At 41.7% G+C, this 17,099-nt stretch overlaps 2 protein-coding genes across 3 annotated transcripts; one reads left to right on the top strand and one right to left on the bottom strand.

The window, feature by feature from the left end:
* The first annotated feature begins 6,066 nt into the window (after window positions 1-6,066).
* On the top strand, window positions 6,067-8,191 carry LOC133888965 (uncharacterized). Its single transcript, XM_062329385.1, has 3 exons — window positions 6,067-6,469; window positions 6,659-7,441; window positions 7,971-8,191. Exons 1-3 carry the CDS (start codon window positions 6,382-6,384, stop codon window positions 8,000-8,002), a joined length of 903 nt encoding a protein of 300 aa, XP_062185369.1. The 5' UTR covers window positions 6,067-6,381; the 3' UTR covers window positions 8,003-8,191.
* A 373-nt stretch (window positions 8,192-8,564) lies between these two features.
* Window positions 8,565-13,648, bottom strand: LOC133888950 (ent-kaur-16-ene synthase, chloroplastic-like). 2 transcript variants are annotated; one of them, XM_062329355.1, is made up of 15 exons: window positions 13,315-13,648; window positions 12,975-13,101; window positions 12,614-12,660; window positions 12,251-12,536; window positions 11,977-12,157; window positions 11,359-11,576; window positions 11,155-11,275; window positions 10,987-11,084; window positions 10,690-10,904; window positions 10,497-10,609; window positions 10,325-10,420; window positions 10,030-10,245; window positions 9,779-9,920; window positions 9,459-9,704; window positions 8,565-9,109 (listed from the first exon to the last, which is right to left on the bottom strand). In XM_062329355.1, the coding sequence occupies exons 2-15, from the start codon at window positions 13,069-13,071 to the stop codon at window positions 8,780-8,782; spliced, it is 2,406 nt and encodes an 801-aa protein (XP_062185339.1). In that variant the 5' UTR covers window positions 13,072-13,101; window positions 13,315-13,648; the 3' UTR covers window positions 8,565-8,779. The 2 variants fall into 2 exon arrangements, with proteins under 2 accessions (XP_062185339.1, XP_062185338.1); XM_062329354.1 differs by having other exon boundaries at window positions 12,975-13,169; window positions 13,315-13,647.
* Between the last annotated feature and the right edge of the window lie 3,451 nt (window positions 13,649-17,099).

The raw sequence follows: 17,099 nt of genomic DNA, 5'->3' as shown, positions 1-17,099 counted from the left end.
GCTTAATATTATCAATTTGAAGAAATAAGTTATATCACGTTATTAATTTTGACCCTATCATACTCTTTCTAGAAACATTTGAAGTGAAGGTTCCACGGACGTCTGCTCCATGACAAAAAAAAAAACAGAAATAATCCAGACCAACTGTTTAGTTTCCACGCGTCATTTGCTAAGCATAGCGTACGTAAACAGCGCCTCCTCCCTGGCTCTATAAAAAACACAGGTGTCCAAGTTCTCAGGCACCCCAAAGTCCCAAACACACAACGAGCATGCACATATAAAGCTCCAGCCTTCACGTACCCTACACACAGCGCCAGCCTAATGGCCGGAGCACGTAAGCTCGACGATCTCTTGCATCACCTGCACCGGTGCTCGGCGGCTGTGCTCGACGGGGCGATGTCACTCCTGTACTCGCTCTCCAAGGCCTACGCGCAGCACCAGGTAACGGAGCGGGCAGGGCCGGTCCTGGCATTTTGGTGGTCCGGGACAAGATTAAAAATAGGACCTTATTAGATATACATTTCGAAATATTTACGTACCACAGTAGCTCAAAGTAATAGTGTTATTTTTTTATATCAAACAAATAGCAGTTCTATGTATCATATGAAAAAAAAATAGCATACCACAGTACACAATAACATAAACAGCAAAAACAAGATGTAGATAAGACATATGACTATATGATAGAGTAAAATAAAGACATACTTCTCAGTCAAGTCTCTGTATTTATCAGCACCAAGATTAGCAATCATGACTCCATCACCCAACTTGAAATCAGAAGCTAGCTTTTCATAAATCTAAAACAAATATAAGAATATGATTATACATGTTAGACACAATGAATGTAGCTAAGCTTACAAAGTAAAATTGCATATGATTGTAACTTTACCTATGGAGATCATCTGAAACAATTTCTTCTAACATTTACAGAAGCGAATTCACTAATGATGGTATCAACATCAATCTCATCTAGTAAATTTTTCTCAATGCATAAGGTCGCCAAACCAGTTAGCCTTTCTTGAGACATTACTGACCTCAAATAGTTCTTCAATAATTTCAACTTTGAAAAGCTTCTTTCAGCCGATGCCACAGTCACAGGTACAGTAAATAAGATTCGATAAGCAATAGAAACATTAGGATAGCAATCCACTTCTCTGACAAATTCAAAAACCTCCATAGCAGACATTGTTCTATCCGGCAAAGTCAATTGCATAACCCTTAATTCATATATTAGATCATTTAACTCCACATCAGATGAACCATGCAGATAGAAAGTTTTTGCAAATTTAGTGCAGCAATCTGTTAGTTCAATATTATTCAGTGATTTCAAGGCGTTTGAACTCAGTAAAAATCCGAATATACCTTGAAACACTTGGAGTTCTTCAAATCTATTTTTCAATGAAGTTGTTGCCATATCAACCATGACCAAAAAGTAATTAACTTCAAATGCCTTCTCGGCTTGCAGTATTTCTTCATTGCAATCAATTTCATCAAATTGTTTCTTCCTAAGAGCCCGACGTTTTACAGGAAACGATGGCTCAACACCCATTTCAGATGCAAGGTCTTTGGCAATGTTCAAACTAGATGCATACCCTTCATTTCTGTACTTGTCAAAGTATTGAACCATACCTTCAATTTGGTGCAAGGCAGAGTCGATGCATATGGATGATGATTGCAACTTCTTACTCACAGTATTTACAGCAAATAAAATATCATACCAAATAATCATGCCAAGTATAAACTCAAAGCTACCAATAACATCGAATAAATTTTTTGCATCACTTTTGTCCTTGGGTTCAGTATCACAAGCTTGATGTAACTCAGACAAAGCTGACCTTATATGAGAAGCTTGATATCTAATTGCTTTAACACTGTTGATTCGACTCTCCCAACGAGTATTGCTCAATGATTTCACAGTCAAACTTGGAACATGGTCAAGTAATACTTTCCATCTTTTGGTAGAACCAGAAAATAAAACATATATTCGTTGTACAATACCGAAAAATGAAATAGCTTTAACACATGATTTTGCCATGTCACAAAGAGTGAGATTAAGACTGTGGCAAGCACATGGCATATACAAAGCTCTTGGGTTGATATCAAGCAACCTTTTTTGTACCCCCTGGTGTTTTCCTTTCATATTTGAACCGTTGTCATAACCTTGACCCCTTATATCATCAATATTAAGACCAAATGACTTCATAGACTCAAGCAATACATTAAAAAGTCCCAAACCAGATGTGTCATCCACCTTCAAAAACCCAAGAAAGTACTCCTCAATTTTTGTTTTCCTCTTAGACATATTAACACATCGAACTATCAAAGTCATTTGTTCTGAGTGACTCACATCAGGGGTACAATCAAGGATAATGGAGAAATATTTGGCCTCTTTGACAATCTTTAAGATAGTATTTGTAACATTGGAAGCCAAAAGAGAAATCAAGTCATTCTGAATTTTGTGACTGAGATAATGATAATGAATTTCATTGTTTTGAATGCGCCTAAGATGGTCTTGCATTACCAAATCAAATTCTGCAATCATCTCAACACAAACTAAGAAATTACCATTGTTATCATTGTAAAGCTGCTCACTAGATCCTCTAAAAGCCAAATTTCGTTTACCAAGATATTTAACAATGGCAACTATTCGAAACAAAACTTGCTTCAACCGTTCTTTCTCCTTTGTGATTTCCTGTTGGAATTTTTGTCAATTGTTTCATTTTTGCTCAATCTAGTACTTAATTCATTCCAAGACCTCATGCTAGTAATATGCTCGACGCTAGTTTCATGTTCTTTGAGCCTTTCGCTGAGATGCTTACAATCTCTAAATCCATTATCTCCTAATGAACTCTTGCTATTGTTAGATTTGAAAATCTTACAACAGAAGCAAAACACTTTATCAACATGCTTAGAATAAACCAACAATTTTCTGTCATGTACCTCTCCATTGCTCATTGTTCTAGAATAATGAGCATACGAAAAATACCTTGAGTTACCATCTAAAGGGAATTTAAGATTTTTCTTCTCTTATAGGTCCCTTCTCAACTAATACGTCTCTAGCTTTGTTATCAAGATTACCCTAATTTTGTGGATCATAGATATCCATAGAAAAAAACGGTTGTTCATCAACACTAGCAGCTGAATTAAATATATGCTCATGATCACTCACATTGTTATCATCCCCATTGGCATCTATATTTTCTTCTGTAGGGCATTGATCTTCTGAATTCTCATTAGGTTGTTCCTCCATAACAGCTATCGCCAACTCATCTGGGTTCTTTGAACTGCTCGTATTACTCTTAAAAAATTTGTCAATAGCTCCCTTTTGTGATTCCACCAACTCATCTACTCGTTTCCTTTTTTTCCTTTTTTCGCTGCCAGATGCATACTTTCTAGAAGACATAATTCAAGAACATGCTGAAAATTAAAAAGAAAATATATTAGTGATTGAAATACTACAAGGATCACCAACTAGACGATTAAGACAAGTTATTATCTCAATGATTAGGCAAGTTGCCGTCTCACCGTTGTCTCCAATCACCAATTCGTCGACTAAGATGATTAGACGAGCGCGAGCCACCGTCTTGGCGTCTTCCCGCTGAAAATTAAAACAAACTAACAATTGATATGCATACTTTGAGAATTGATCAACAAAATAAATTCATCTCGAAACAGAAATTAGATGATGTGATTGACTGCTGGTGCAGTACAGTACAGTGGCGTCTGGTGCGGTGGTCTGGGCGTCTGGCCGTCTGGGGCTCTGTCGGCTGCCGCTATGCCGCTCTGCTGTCTGCGTGAGTGTGACTGCGTCGTGGGCTCGTGGCGTCAGGCAGGCGCCAGGCGCAGGCCGGCACCCGGCAGGCGGCAGCAGACAGCAATGCTGTGCAGTGCAGCACGTCGCGTCGTCGACTCGGCACTCGGGGGCGTCGGCGTGGGCGCCAGGCGCGTGCGGCGTGCCGCGCGGCTCCTCCAGTCAAAATGCTTTCATCAAACGAAGGTGTATACAATATAACTTCATGTATGTTCGAGGTTTGGCGAGACATCTACATCAAACTAATAATCCTAGTATGCTCGTTAAACTAGACATCGCTAAGGCGTTTGACACAATGAGATGGGACTACCTCCTCGACCTCCTGGATAGAAGAGGATTCCAACAAAAATTCACGGATTGGCTCTCATCTCTCCTCGCTACAATCTCCTCCAAGATTCTGATTAAAGGAGTTCCTACTGAGCCGATCAAGCACTACAAGGGGTTAAGGCAGGGGGATCCCGTCTCCCCCCTTATGTTCATCCTCGCCATCGACCCCTTACATCATGCTCTGAACCGGGCCACGAAACTTAACCTGCTATCCCGTCTCCCAGATAGAAGAGAAAGACTATGAGTGTCCATGTATGCAGATGATGCGGTCATTTTTGTTTGCCCAAGGAGGGAGGAATTCACCACACTCGCAAGAATCCTGCAAGACTTCGGGGAAGCTATGGGCTTAAGAATAAATTTAAATAAGATACAGATTCTACCTATCAGATGCCAAGGCATTGACCTCTCAGAGGTTCTAGCCGATTTCCAAGCACCTATTGCTACCTTCCCAATAAAATACCTCGGCCTACCTTTATCACTACGACAAATTCAATGTGTTGACCTCCAGGGCCTTGAGGACAAAGTGGATCATAGGCTCGCCTTCTGGCAGAACACATTCTTGAACCTGGCAGGAAGAAATGCCCTTGTGAAGTCGGTCCTCTCTTCTCAACCAATTTATTTCATCACTGCTCTCAAAGTTCCGTCTGCAAATCTGAAATGTATTGATAGACGGAGACGTGGTTTCCTTTGGTCCGAAAAAGAGACCACAATTGGGGGGGGGGGGGGGGGAGTGCAAAGTAAATTGGGAAAAAGTATGTCACCCAAAAGCCTTCGGAGGGCTTGGTGTTATTCATCTTGAGAGGCTTGCACGGGCATTACGGTTACATTGGCTCTGGCAACAATGGATTGTCCCTAACAAGCCTTGGGCGGGTATGCCCATCCCTTATGATGGCATCGATAGACAATTATTTGCAGTGATGACCAAGATTCAAATTGAAGATGGGTGTACAACCTCGTTTTGGGACTCCCATTGGTTGCACGTTTCTAGGCCAAAGGACATTGCTCCGATAATTTACAAGACATATAGGAGAAAGACTAGATGTGTGAAGACGGTGCTGGAAAATGAGAGGTGGATCATAGATCTTAATGTCTCGCAAATTACGACGGCCCAACACATAGCACAATTTGTGAACCTCTGGGAGAAGATCATGTCCATGACGCTAAACCCAGAAGAGCGTGACCAAATTTCCTGGACGCTTGATGCCTCAGTCACTCAACGAAGTCAGCAAACAATACACAATTCACAGGTACTTGCTCTTCTGACATGAACAAACTCATCTGGAAAAATTGGGCTCTAGCCAAATGCAAGTTTTTTGCCTGGCTGGCTTTTTAGAATAGGTTGTGGACCTTTGATCGTTTAGCAGCACGGGGATGGCCACACTCCATGGAGTGAAAACTTTACCGACAACAACCAGAGATGGTGCTACACATCTTAGTCGAATGTAGAAATGCTAAAATAATTTGGCGGTCTGTGGTTCAATGGTCGGGCTGTACGACTCTAGATGCCACGTTGTGTCCCTCTCATCTCTCCATTGCAAGCTGGTGGATACACATCTTAAGCAGGCCAAATCAGTAAAGGAAAGTCGTAGCTACTATGATCATGCTTGTCACCTCGGAGTTATGGAAGGAGCGTAACGCAATGGTCTTTAATTGAACAGAGAGTATGACACATGCTTTACAAGTGAAAATAAAGGATGAAACTAGAGTTTGGATCGCGACGGGAGCAAAGAAACTAAGTGATCTTTTAGACCTAAGATTTTTGCCTTTTACTTTTCTAACTTGAGGCTCCGTCCCTATTATGTTATAATTTTTCATCATCTCATACTATATTTTTATTTCTCTCCTGCTTTATTAATATATAAGCATCCCTCCTTCCTTCTTTCAACCAAAACAAAAAACAAAAACAAAAACAACCCGACGCACGCATCGTCTCACTGGCCGCCCGGAACGAACGACGCGGTCGAGACGGATGAATAAAGCGGCCGGAACGAAGGAAGCATGTTTTTCTCCAGAAAGCGAAAGCAGAAACGGAGCGTCTAGCGCATACAAGATCATCATCCATCACTGCCAGGGCGTACCGATCGATCTCTTTTTTCACTTTGCGCCCCGCCGGCTTTTAGTTTCCTCGCTTTGGAGATCCATGGCCGATCCATACAACAACTTGTTCAGCCTCGCAGAAGCCGCAGATATAACAGCAGCATCGTCCTCCCCCACCGGTGTCAAAGAGCAGAGCAGAGGCAGCGATGGCGCGCGACAACAGAGCCGGCCGGTCGGTGGTGGTGTCGCGGCTGCTCTGCTGCCTGCTGCTCCTGGTCGCCACTGCTCGGTGTGGTAAGTGAATCTCACTCGCTCCTATGGCAAATTGTAAGGCCATTTTGCAAGTCCATGCATGCTGTGCCACTGCTTAGAATCTTTTTAATGAACTCAAGTCATTAATCTCATCGATCAATTTTCTTTGATTTGATTTTGCTGATAATGCGATTACTAATTACGATGGTGTCTTGTTCATGCATGGAGCAGAAGCAAGAGCCATGAGGCGACTGCAAAGCAAGAACAATCCGCTGCTCAACGCGCTGTTCAAGCTCAACTTCATCAGGACAGTGGAACCAGCGCACCTACCCCCTCCTACCGGCGACGCGGACGCAGCGAGCCTCGCCGCCAGCGACACCAACTCGCCATTTTGCGTCAACCCCCCAGACGCGCCGTCGACGACGACGCCTCCCTTCAGTTCGACCCCGTCCACCCCTTCCATCCCGGACCAGCCCCCGCCGCTGCCGCTGCCGCCGATCACCCCAGTGCCGCCGTCCTTCGAGCCGAGCCCGCCGGAGGGCAGCACCCCGGACCAGGGCCAGGGAGGTCCGCCCGCGTCCACGACGCCGATCAACCCACCGCAGAACGTCCCGAGCCGCCCGCCCGTTGGGTCGGTGCCGCCGAGCCCCATCGTCGTGGTGCCGAGCCCGTTCGAGCCCGGTCCCGGCTCAGGCTCCGGCTCGGGCCGCCCGTTCCACCCGCCGATCGTGTACCCGCCACCGCTGGCGCCGCCGCTGCCGCCGGGGGCCGGGCAACCGCTGTGGTGCGTGGCGAAGCCGTCGGTGCCGGACCCGATCATCCAGGAGGCGATGGACTACGCGTGCGGCTCCGGCGCCGAGTGCGGGTCGATACAGCCCAGCGGTGCGTGCTACCAGCCCAACACCGTGCTCGCGCACGCGTCCTTCGCGTTCAACAGCTACTGGCAGCAGACCAGGGCGGCCGGTGGCGCCTGCGACTTCGGCGGCACCGCCACCATTGTCACCAGAGACCCAAGTAAACATCATCAACTCACTTTGTCTCTTCGGCTCCAATTCAATTTTTTTTCTTATTGCAAATGCGCCTAGTTTTTCATTCGTATTCTCTTTTTTATAGCTTCAACTGTCTTGAACTTTGCTTGATGACAATTTTGCTCAAGGGTGTTGACTGGTTAGCCTCTACTGATCATTGCCATCTTATTAGTCTCTGGACTTCAGATTGCTTTTATATAGATACATGGTGCTGCTGTCTGTACTTGGATAAACAAGAAACATGCACTTGGCTTTGGAACAGTGCTTTTATGTGACTGGTGCATTGCTCTGAGCCTCAGACTGAACTTCACTTAGATTCTTGCCTTCCCAAGATTGGCTAGGCCCTATTTAGAACAAAATATATTTTTTTTCTGTATTCCTGAGGAATCGAATTGGTTCCTTTGAAATTCGTTGTGTAGGTATAACTTTAGCAGAACAGAACTGAACCTTACTGCATTTTCCTCCTAGTTTATTTGAGTTGGATTCTAATAATAGGATTCGTTTGATCTCTGCAGGCTATGAGATGTGCAAATTTGACCTTCTGTGAGGGTACGTAGATATGCAGAACAGACTGCAGATGTCGAAATTTCCCAAGTTTGTTCGGGGCTATTCTATCGTTTGCTTCTAGGCCACACAACTGCAGATTTTGTAACTAGCTCTTCAGTAGTATGATTTTTTTTTTTTGTCAGACTAATACTGTGCAAAGGTGAAAGGTGATTCCTTGACATATTTGTTATACAAGCTCTTACTCAGGATGCTTCTTGTTCTCTTTAGCTTTCAACCTTTTTTGCCAATTATTTAAGTGAAATATGCCAACTTCATGCTCACACCAACTCCGGGAATCTCGGCTCTCTTGTTGCCAAGCTGTAGGATTCTGTTCTGTCTGATCAAGTTGATTGCTTTCAACACTTGACAAATTGAGAAAGAGATCTAAGCATCTGCTGTTCAAAAGTGTGACTGGCAGGATAGAGATATCAAAGGAAATTTCAATTGTGACACAAGATAAATCTTATCATAATGGGACAAAAACTGAATAAAACAGCTTACTTTTGATGTTAAGGGGAAAGGAAGACCACGAATAGGGGCGTATTTGGTCAGAGTACTGCAAATTCTTAATCAAAATCTTATAAAAGATAACAAAGAACTGTCACTATCAAAGAATAACAGTTCTTTCTAAACCTTGATCCTTGATCGATAAAACACAGTGGCAGCCAAAAAGAACTACCTTGATCAATCGTTACATCAGGCCAGTTACACTGTCTTGTGCTAGCTGTTGCTGCCTTTGATTCACATGAACAGGATAAAAAACAGGAAATCCTTAGTTTTATGATGAAATAGACAAAAATGAATTGCTAATTTGGAGTTTAAGTGGCTCGTTGATAACCGCGTTCACTGCACCGGCCATTTCCTTTGGAGAGCTAAATCCATCCGTTTGAAAGTAGAACAGGTGAAGTATCTTACACATCTTCCAGAATAGCTCCTTGCATGGCCTAGGAACAGCACTTTCTTTCCTAAGAACCAATCTCAGCAAGTTTCTCCTAGAAGTGTCTATGGACTTCTGCGTCTCCTTTTTAGCTGATTCAATGGACATAGAACCACCACTGTGAAGAACAAGTAGTGAAACACTATTCAGCTTCCCCTCGCCACCTTCCCTCTGCAGAGGTGGATCAATGATTTATAAGAATAATCCAATTACAACATTAAACTGAATGTAAACCCTGACTGAAAAGTAATCTTGTCAAATATAATTAACATTGGAAACAGAAAATGACCACAAATCTTCATTTTTTTTAATAAACTGTAGTCTTCAATTTGTTGTAGTGCTTTTAACTCACCAATTATAGATATATTAAGAAAGAGAATCTACGTGCAATTACATGTGAGCTCATTCGTCACAACAGAAAAAATACCAGAATATTTTCAGGCAGCTATGCTAAATCTTGTGGACATATGTGTGGAATCTGCAAGGACATAAACATCATGCTGTAAAGGGACCCAAATACCTCAAAGCTTTGGTTGTCATTGAGGAGACGGCCACAAGTGCTCATTAGCCTAAACAATTCATTGTACTCTTGGTCATTGACAACATACTCTGAGAGCCTTTGTCCGACAAAATACAATGCTGGGAGAACAATCGGACCCAATGCGAATGAGACAACTGCATTTGTCATGTATTCTTCAACTGTTGGCACATATTGGCTCCTCTGCCATTCTGCCTCTGTCATCATAGACCTCAATAGATGTAACCACTGCAGATGAGTTTTAAGTTGTCAGCACTGAACATAATGCAATGCCAAGAAATGGGATTACACATCAGACTCACTATTTCCGCTAGGTGTTTCGTAACATCACGGCCTTGCACTGTGGAAGCCTTTGCTCCAAACTGGTTCGCTGTAGAATAAATAGCAGAAAATACTATTTCTACTTGCTCTGAGCAGAACTCCTCGTCGTGGTGCTCATGCCACCTACGAAATATAAAACAATTGGCCAGACAGGGACGATGAATTAGCTATGCATAAGGTATCAGTGCTACTTAAGAAAGAGCGGACATTGACTTCAAGTTGAAGTATTTACTTCTCAACTAATGATATCAGGTTTTGTAATTCCTCTTTTGACCCCCCAACATCAAAGAAGTCATCAACAACAGTTGTGAGAACACCATTTTTAGCCCATGAAATGCGAGCATTAGACAATTGGGGAGCAAATATGGTAGCAGCAGCAGACAGATAGCAATATGTCAACCTCTGCCGAGCAAACTGTAGCTGGTCCAGCCTGTTCTCCTTCACCCAACTGTTGCAAAAAAAAAAAAAAAAGCAATTTACCTAAGTGAGGTAGTTAAGAAGACAGGAGAACATAAGATTCAGATTACCTATCAAGATGCCGAAGTTCATCCTGGTAAACAGATTGAGAGAAACTGAATTCTTCAATGGCCAAAGCTAGAAGTTCTTGATTTGCACGAAAAGGCCTGATACAGCAACATGTATAAAATTGGTACCCAGCATGTAAACTACTCAGATTTGATGGGGCAATTAGAATCTTACAAGCATTCTGTCTTTAGCATCAGAGAACCCCTAGCATCAAAATGTTCAATGTTTCTCTTGTGTTCTAGACGCTCCAGTGTAGCATAGAAGGGAAACTTAAGAGCATTCTCCATCTGAAATTACAAAAAAACATATAATTAAATATAAAGTGTGCTTCCAGGTGAAAATGGGAATTTCAAATTTATGCAAGCACCTCTCCAAAGATCAGGGTTCTTTGCACCCAATTAGAGCACAACTTATCCTTCAATAAATTTCCTGACCAGGAGCCTATGCTATCTAAGATCAAATCATTATCGGATAAGCTGACTTTTGAAGCCCTGTACAGTTCCAGTACCGATTTTGTATCATTTAGATATCCTTGAAGTGAATTACAGAAAGTGGAAGCTTCAGCAACATGAGACAGCTCATCTGCACCAGATGTAAATTAGTGTGTTACATCAAGGCCAAGGGCAAAACTAATGCAGCAGGGAATTCCATAATTGTGAAGTACCTGAGGAAACATCATATCCATTCATCCTTAAAAGGCGAAATGCCATTGCGCATGTTGCTATGTCCATCGTGAGTTCCTCATCCTTCTGTAACCAGCAACTGCAAGCTGGATATAGTCAAGTATATAAGTTACTAAGACAAGATATAAATCTTCAAACAAGACCATTACATGTATGTCATGTCCAGGATGCTCTTTATTTCACTGATAAAATGCTGAGAAATTCCCATCTTTTCAAGGGCATCCACCATTGAAAGCTGACAATGTATATTTAGTGGATACACTGCTGGCACTGCAAAAGTATAATGTCATTAGGTATTTAGCATCAGTCTACATGCTAGCAAGCTTTTGACGAGGAAAAGTCCGCCGACCCACCTGCACTGCCAAATTTACTGACGAGTGAATTTAGGTATTGGAGGGCTTGATCATCATACTTGTAGATTAACGCAACAGCAGTTGTGGAAGGAGAGTTGAACAATGATCCATTCTTCCTCTGGAATCTCATAACTTCATTCCAGTCCAGCATGTTTCCTAATCCTTCTGTGATATAGGCCATATATGCTTTTCTTCCATAAGAACTGTCCACAGCCTGTCTAAATTAAATCAACTATCAGAATTTTCGGTACTCACAGGTACTAGTCTAATCAAAAGACAACAAGAACGACATAATGAGCCCCCTTTTCCTGTAAAATTGTAGTTCTCTGAAATTCTTTGAATAATAGACTACTTATACAAGCTTTTCTGTTCTTCAAAAACAAGGAAAAGAAACTAAGCTAAAAGTAAATTTCCATTCACATAACAAATTCATCTACACTAACTTTACAAAACAAGATGTCCCTGAGAAAATGATCTATTTGATATTATGGACGACTGGTGCTGCTGAGTATTGGAAACAAGCCGGGAAATTATATTGAAGCACAGAACTGGTTGAAAATGCACACACAAAAGGAAATAGGGCATAAACTTTCATGCCAGCTTAAGTCATTAACAAACCTTTTCAATTCCATCTCCCGGAGGTGAAGAATCTCATTGACATCAGTTTGTCTGATAGGAAATTCTAGACCTGTATCGATGGCAAGGCTAAGCATAGCAGCAAAAGTGATGTTGAAACCTATAGGAGCAGCAATCTGCTCATTCATAGCAACAGAGAAATTCCTTCCAATGAAGTCGAGTCCTGTTCCTCACACCCAAAAAATATTAGTAACCAGTTCAGCATCGTTTTCATTGAATGAAGACCTTATAAATTTTAAACCACCTTTATTTATACCTCTCCACATGTTCTCCGTGCCAACATTCCATCTCTTTAATGCAAGAACACATGCCAATGTGGATAGCAGAACATCCTTGTTAACTGACGAGCCTAATTGGTTGATACCCCAAGATCCATCATCCTGTTGGTTCTGTAGTATCCACTCAACACATTGTGGGAAGCAAGGAGACTGATCAGAACCTCGCAAGGGCACCATAGAAACCCATGCCGTGTCATATGAAGATGGTGGTAGTTCAGGTCCCTGGAGCTGCTTCCTTATTCTATCCTCCAGTTCCTTCCTATGCTGTATTTGATTATGTTATTTAACTGAGAGAATGAGGCAAGTTGCACAAATATGATAATCAAGAATGAGGCACATACCATGTTTTGCGAGCTTGCATTTTCTGCTACCAACCTCTTCTCATATGCTATTTGAAATAAAGAAACGGCTGTCAGGCATCAATCATGACATCACTCGTGGAAAATTACTCGGCATAAAAAAATCAAGTAAAAACTTGCATTCTGCAAGTGCGTGCCAGAGAGTGTGCAAGGGGAAAAAAATCCTCCTTACTGCCTTGAATCAAATGCAGTCGTGAAGGGAGACAAAAACTACGACAAATTTCTCCTTTTTTTCCTACTGATGTTACGCAGCAGCATCGCCATTTCTCCACTCAGCAGGATGCCATTTGCATTGTGTTTATACACTGACAGCAAACGGAACCAAGAAGAAGACGCCGCGTACCTCTATTGAACACAAGACGAGACGCTCTGCTCGATCGCGGCGGAATCACCCCGCGAGGTGAGCAGCAGCTGGCAGGGGCGGTCTTAACGTGGGGCATCGGGTTCAGTTAAACCCCCTGATGAAAAACCTTGGGTACAAATGTGGTGTCAGCTAAGATTGATTTTGCCCTCCGAAGAAGAAGAGCCGAAGAGGAACCTAACCGAGCCATGGACGAATGGATTGCAGGATTGCAATAGTAAGGTACCACGCGCAATCACATGGAGAACCCGAGAAAAGGTTCCCGCAGAACAAAAACGAACTTTTAGAACAATCCATCCTAGCAAGCTAGGGATTTACTTACCAGCAAAAGATGAAATCGCCACACGAGGAGACAAGGATTCGGTGGGAAGAGACCCGGTTTGCTGCGTCCGGTCGCCGGCGGTGAGGCGCAACAAACTTATTGCGGGGATGGATGGAAATGATGGAACAACAATTCGGGGACTGCGACGGGAAGAATTTGGGGAGAAATAAGCAAAGAAAGAGGAAAAATTTAGAAAAAAGAAGAATGTGCGAGTGCTTGGAATCTTAGGGGAGAAATCAGAGAAGCGATCTGCAGCAGGCGCCGGGAAGAGTGGAGGACACCTTTGCCTCACTGTCAGTCAGAGGACTCCACAAAAAAGCTCTCCCACAGTCCCACTCCATGTCAGCTTCCTTTTGATCCAGAAAATTACTGTTGTGCCCCCCAACTCGTGAGGGCAAGTACGGCGTCTTTGGTGTGATCTGAAAAAAAGTATCGCCTTTGACGCAGAGAGTCATAAATACGTATTGTTTTGATAAGACACAGTTTTAATATATAATTTTAACTACTATTTTTTATATAATATATTTATAAAATTTATTGAATTCGTGATATTATGAAAATATTTTTTAAAGACAATCTATATATATTATTTTAAAGTTTTCAAACTAATATTTTAAAAATTATTATTAGTCAAAATTTTAAATATTTGATCGAATCTTTTCTAAAATGTCATATATTTATGATCAAGGAGTACTTAGTTAGCATTTCATTTCAAAAGAAAAAAAAGTACAAGTATTGTCTTTGGTGCAACATCGGAGCATGTCCCAGATGCTTACTACTCCCCAAAAGGGTTTATGCTGAAATTTGTTTGTTGCAAGTTCGTCACCACCGACGAGCATCAACGAAAAGCACACGACGGGATCATTGACGGTGTCAGTTGGGAGATCCTCCCAAGCCGACCTTTGTCCTGTGCACAAGATGAACTGGGTTGAATTTTGAAAAGGACCAACGAAAAGGATATGGTATATATACAAAATCAAATCAGGGATGGATTTGTCGTTGGACTGTGGAGCTTTTTTTTTACCCTTCCTTTTTAAGAATGGAGACGTGTGGACTTCGTAGCTAGGAGGGAGGGAAAAGAGCGAATCAGAAAACAGCCCACACAAATAAAGAAAAAGAAAAGAAAAAAAATTACTGAAGCGAAGAGCGACAGCAGCAGTGCCGTCGGTTCAGCTGGGAGATAGCGTGCGCGGCCTCGCGTGCATTCCGCCCCTCCTCAGCTGATGGCGCCTCCTCGCGGCGATTCCGGCCGTCTGCCGTTGCACCGCTACGGCCGGGCTACGGCACGAACCCGGCATGCCAGCACCGTGACCAAAGGCGTCAAGCCCTGCCCGGCGCAGCAGACGAGACGGCCACATCGGCGAGGCAGCCATCGGTCTTCTCGCATCAGCGCAGGTCGCGCCGCCAAACATTGGGTACTGATGCATCAGATGAGTCAGCAGCGGGGTTGTTCTCGCGGAGATATATACTCCATCCTATTATAAATGTAGATCGTTTTAAATTTATATATAAGAATTAAAAAATAGATTAAATGATCTTGTTGCTTCTTATTTATTTTGGAAAAGATAACTTATTTATTTGTGAGAGTGATAATATTTATTAAATAAAGACAAGAAAGAAACAAAAATAGAAAAAAAAGCATAGAAATTTAAGAATAATTTATATTTAAAGAATAGTTAAGAAGTCTAGAACGAACTATATTTGTAATTAGAGGGAGTACACCTGTCGAAAGAGAGAAATTATGATGGTAGCTCGTACGTATGATTGAAGCCTCGAACATCATTAGCCCGAATAACTAACTTACTGCGATCAGGTATCTGACAAATAACGGATTCCAAGAGCTTATTTGGTCCAAATCATGTATTCATTCCTCTGGACTGCAGGCAGCTGGGAATTGGCATGCACTCGCTCCTCCGCCGGTTTTTTCTACCTTCATCGATTCCTACCAACTTCCATAGACCTCAGCGGCTCTCGTCTTGCCGCTGAAAGATGCCGTTTAACAGGACAGAACTCGATGCCGACAAATTTAGCGAGGAGATGTCGATCGGTCGGAACTGAACGCCATGCTGTGCCTCTCTCTGCTCAAAGGATGGAACCTTTGACGGCGTTAGCTGGGAGATCCTTCCCATCTTATGTTTGTCCTGCATGGCATGCATCAGCGTCATGCACAAGGAAATCAAATTTTACATCCGGAGAGCTCGGTAGCGACAGGAACACCAACGCCGCCATATAATTCCGACATCTGTGGCGTCTATTCAATTGCACTCATCTCCGACCGACCGATTGCCTGTAGTCAAGGTTCAGCTTACCGTTATCGGAACGGTTACCGAGGTTTAGCGGTTATAAAAATTCACGATAATTACAGTAACCGTTTAAAATTTGAATAAAATTCGGATAAAATTCATTTGATAAAATTAAAAATTTGATAAATTTTTTTTGTGAAATTCACCTCCCTGTAATTGGACCGGTTACCGAGCGATTTTCTCGGTTTACCGAGCGGTCTTCTTGAATTTTCCGCATTGTCGGTAATCGTTCAGTTTTCTCGATTTATCGAGCGATTTTCTCGATTTTCAGTGAAGTTAAAAAAACCAAAAAATTATTTCAATCTTGTAAAATCAATAACTAATTCATCTGAGCTTCAAATCAAGTGAAATAAATTTTATTGGTTTCCTTGTAACATGGTCTACATGATAAAAGAATTTATTCTTATAAAAAAGTTCAAAATTTTCTGTGAGAAAATTTATTTGTTAAACCAAGCTAAATGCATAGTTTACTCTTTGCTAATCCAAAAATCATGAAACTAATTTTGTTAGTCTTCTTATATGATCCTATGTATTTTAAAAATACATAAACTCATGAATTAGTTATTGTAATATGCAGGATTGTGTAAATGTGTTGCGATTAGATTAATTAATAACTGGCCCATCATACCTCAAAAATTAGTGAAACCGCTTTTATTAGTTTATTTATACTATGATTTACGTAGGAAAAATAATAGTAGATATAAAAAAGTTAATTACAGTGTTGTTTCTCAACATATTCACTTTATGCTTCTAAACTTTGTAAAAATTCAGAGAAATTAATAAAACTCTAAATAAAATGAAATAAATTTTAAAAATCCTCTTAAGATAGATTCTACATAAAAAAAAATATGTGTTTGCATGTTCGACTTTTTCTTAATATGAGTTAATAACTCAGTCACACGCTTCAAATTTTTTTCATTTTTTCAAACTTTCTCCCTATATTCTATAATGCAAACAACATTATTTTCAAATATTTTTTCACAGAAGGTCTTATAATTGTGTCTAGATTTTTAGGATTTTTTTGAATTTTTTTATTTTTTTGAATTTTTTAATTCAAATTCGGTTACTGTCAGAGGGTGAACTTCTCAAGTGGGGATCCGGAGGGATCCCCTTTGAGATTCAGCCGGCGGGTGATTCTGAATCCGCTTCATAGGTGAAATAAATGTGAGTAAATGACGATGCAGGTGGAGGTGGAATGATCGGATGCATGAAGGAGTAAATGCTCAGAGGATTTTTAGACAGGTTCGGGCCGCACTGAGCGTAACACCCTACTCATGTGTGTATGCTATAAATGCTCTGAGAATGTCTCTCTGAGTATCTGCTGAGTTACAAGAATATTTGTCTAGTTTATAGCTTCGTGCTTCTTATTCTTCGGCTGATCTATACCTCGGTGTTCGTCCTCTACTGTCTTCAGCTTGAACTTCACTTCGACTGAGCTTAACTTGGATTCACTGAACTTAACTACTGTCGAACTTGTCTTTC

The sequence above is a fragment of the Phragmites australis genome, chromosome 13, assembly GCF_958298935.1.
Source record: "Phragmites australis chromosome 13, lpPhrAust1.1, whole genome shotgun sequence".
NCBI lineage: Eukaryota > Viridiplantae > Streptophyta > Magnoliopsida > Poales > Poaceae > Phragmites > Phragmites australis.
The sequence above is the reverse complement of the archived record's forward strand: the minus strand, read 5'-3'. Positions and strand labels throughout refer to the sequence as shown.